This window comes from Pterocles gutturalis, unplaced genomic scaffold, assembly GCF_000699245.1.
Source record: "Pterocles gutturalis isolate BGI_N339 unplaced genomic scaffold, ASM69924v1 scaffold26958, whole genome shotgun sequence".
Taxonomy (NCBI): Eukaryota; Metazoa; Chordata; class Aves; order Pterocliformes; family Pteroclidae; genus Pterocles; species Pterocles gutturalis.
In genome coordinates this window covers 1-2,091 of record NW_010123776.1, presented here as the reverse complement: position 1 = coordinate 2,091, position 2,091 = coordinate 1, and the positions used below count along the sequence as shown (strand labels likewise).

General features: G+C 60.5%; 1 protein-coding gene across 1 annotated transcript; it reads right to left on the bottom strand.

Annotated features, from left to right (window-relative positions):
• Window positions 1-301: 301 nt before the first annotated feature.
• Window positions 302-2,088, bottom strand: LOC104465136 (G protein-activated inward rectifier potassium channel 3-like; the record flags this gene model as incomplete). Its single annotated transcript, XM_010078057.1, has 2 exons — window positions 302-367; window positions 1,605-2,088. Coding segments are annotated over 2 exons (550 nt in total), but the record flags the coding sequence as incomplete, so codon positions are not given.
• Window positions 2,089-2,091: the final 3 nt, after the last annotated feature.

The window sequence follows — 2,091 nt, the reverse complement described above, 5'->3', positions numbered from 1 at the left end:
TCTGTGACACCCCCTGAATGGTGTACCCCGATATCTGTGTGCGAGCTGCACACCTGGCACATCATACTTGGGGGACCCTAACATCTGTGACACCCCTCAATGGTGTACCCCAACATCTGCTTCATGTCATCCCCGGGGGGGACCCCGACATCTGTGACACCCCGGAATGGTGTACCCCAACATCTGCTTCATGTCATCCCTGGGGGGGGGACCCCGATATCTGTGACACCCCCTGAATGGTGTACCCCGATATCTGTGTGCAAGCTGCACACCTGGCACATCATACTTGGGGGACCCTAACATCTGTGACACCCCTGCACGGGCACCCCAATATCTGTGTACAAGCTGCGTGCCTGGTATGTCATCCCTGGAGGGGGGACCCCAACATCTGTGACACCCCCGGAATGGTGTACCCCAACATCTGCTTCATGTCATCCCTGCAGGGGGGACCCTGACATTCGTGACACCCTATACATGGGCACCCCCAAATCTGCAGCACCCAGGACACAGGGTACCCTGGTCCTAGCCAGGGGGGGTTGCTGTGCTGCACCCCCTGCACGGTGTACCCCAACATCTGCTGCAGCCAGGGCAGGGGGCACCCCCACATCTGTGGCACCCCCTGCACGGTGTACCCCCACATCTGCTGCACCCAGGGCAGGGGGCAGATTTGGGGTCACCCCCCAGCCAGGACCAGGCAGGGACACGCTGCAGGCCATGGGGGTGAGATGTCCCCACAGAGGCGAAATGTCCCCAGAGAGGCGAGATGTCCCCAGGGAGGTGTCCCCATGAAGGTGTCCTCATGGAGGTGGCCCCACAGAGGCGAGATGTCCCCATGGAGGTGTCCCCATGAAGGCAAGATGTCCCCACAGAGGTGAAGTGTCCCCACAAGGATGAGGTCTTCCCAGGAGGTGTCCCCATGGAGGTGAGATGTCCCCACAGAGGTGAGATGTCCCCATGGAGGTGTCCCATGGAGAAGAGGTGTCCCCACGAGGATGAGGTCTTCCCAGGAGGTGTCCCCATGGAGGTGTCCCCATGGAGATGAGGTGTCCCCACAAGGATGAGGTCTTCCCAGGAGGTGTCCCCATGGAGTTGCAATGTCCCCATGGAGGCAATATGTCCCCACAGAGGCAAGATGTCCCCATGGAGGTGTCCTCATGGAGATGATGTGTCCCTATGGAGGTGTCTTCATGGAGGTGAAGCGTCTCCACAGAGCCGAGATGTCCCCATGGGGGTGAAGTGTCCCCATGGAGGTGTCCCCAAGGAGATGAGATGTCCCCACAAGGATGAGATATACCCAGCAGGTGTCCCCAGGGAAGTGAGATGTCCCCATGGAGGTGAGGTGTCCCCACAAGGATGATCTATTCCCAGCAGGTGTCCCCACTGAGGTGCAATGTAATGTTCCCATGGAGGAGAAATGTCCCCACAGAGGCAAGACGTCCCCATGGAGGTGTCCCCACAGAGATGATGTGTCCCTATGGAGGTGTCTTCATGGAGGTGAAGTGTCCCTATGGAGGTGTCCCCATGGAGATGACGCATCCCCACGGAGATGAATGATGTCCCCACGCACATCCCACCCCCCGTCCCCAAGCCACCACCCCCGTTACCTGTGGCCTCCACCATCCCCTCGAGGATGACGACGATCTCGAAGTCATCCTTCTCCAGCTGGTGCCTCGAGACATCCCAGAAGGGACTGCGCTCGTCGATCTCGTGGCTGATGACGAGGGGCGAGACGAGGAAGAGGCGGTCATCGCCTGTCTCAAAGCCCACGCTCAGGTCGGTCTGGTCCAGGGGGATGAACTCGCCCTCGCGTGTCTGCTTGGAGCGGATGAGCTTGGCGCGGATGGACGCCTCCACGATGTGCGAGTCCCGCAGGTCGCCCACGCGGAACATGAGGCACAGGCGCTCGTCGCGCAGAGCCACCACCGCGTGCGAGGAGAACACCAGCGTCTCGGCGCGCTTGTTGGGTTGGGAGATCTTGACGAACATACAACCCACCATGAAGGCGTTGACCATGGAGCCCAGGATGGCCGGGAGCAGCAGCAGCACCGTGCCCTGGGGACACTGGTCGGTGATGACACGGTGGCCGTAGCC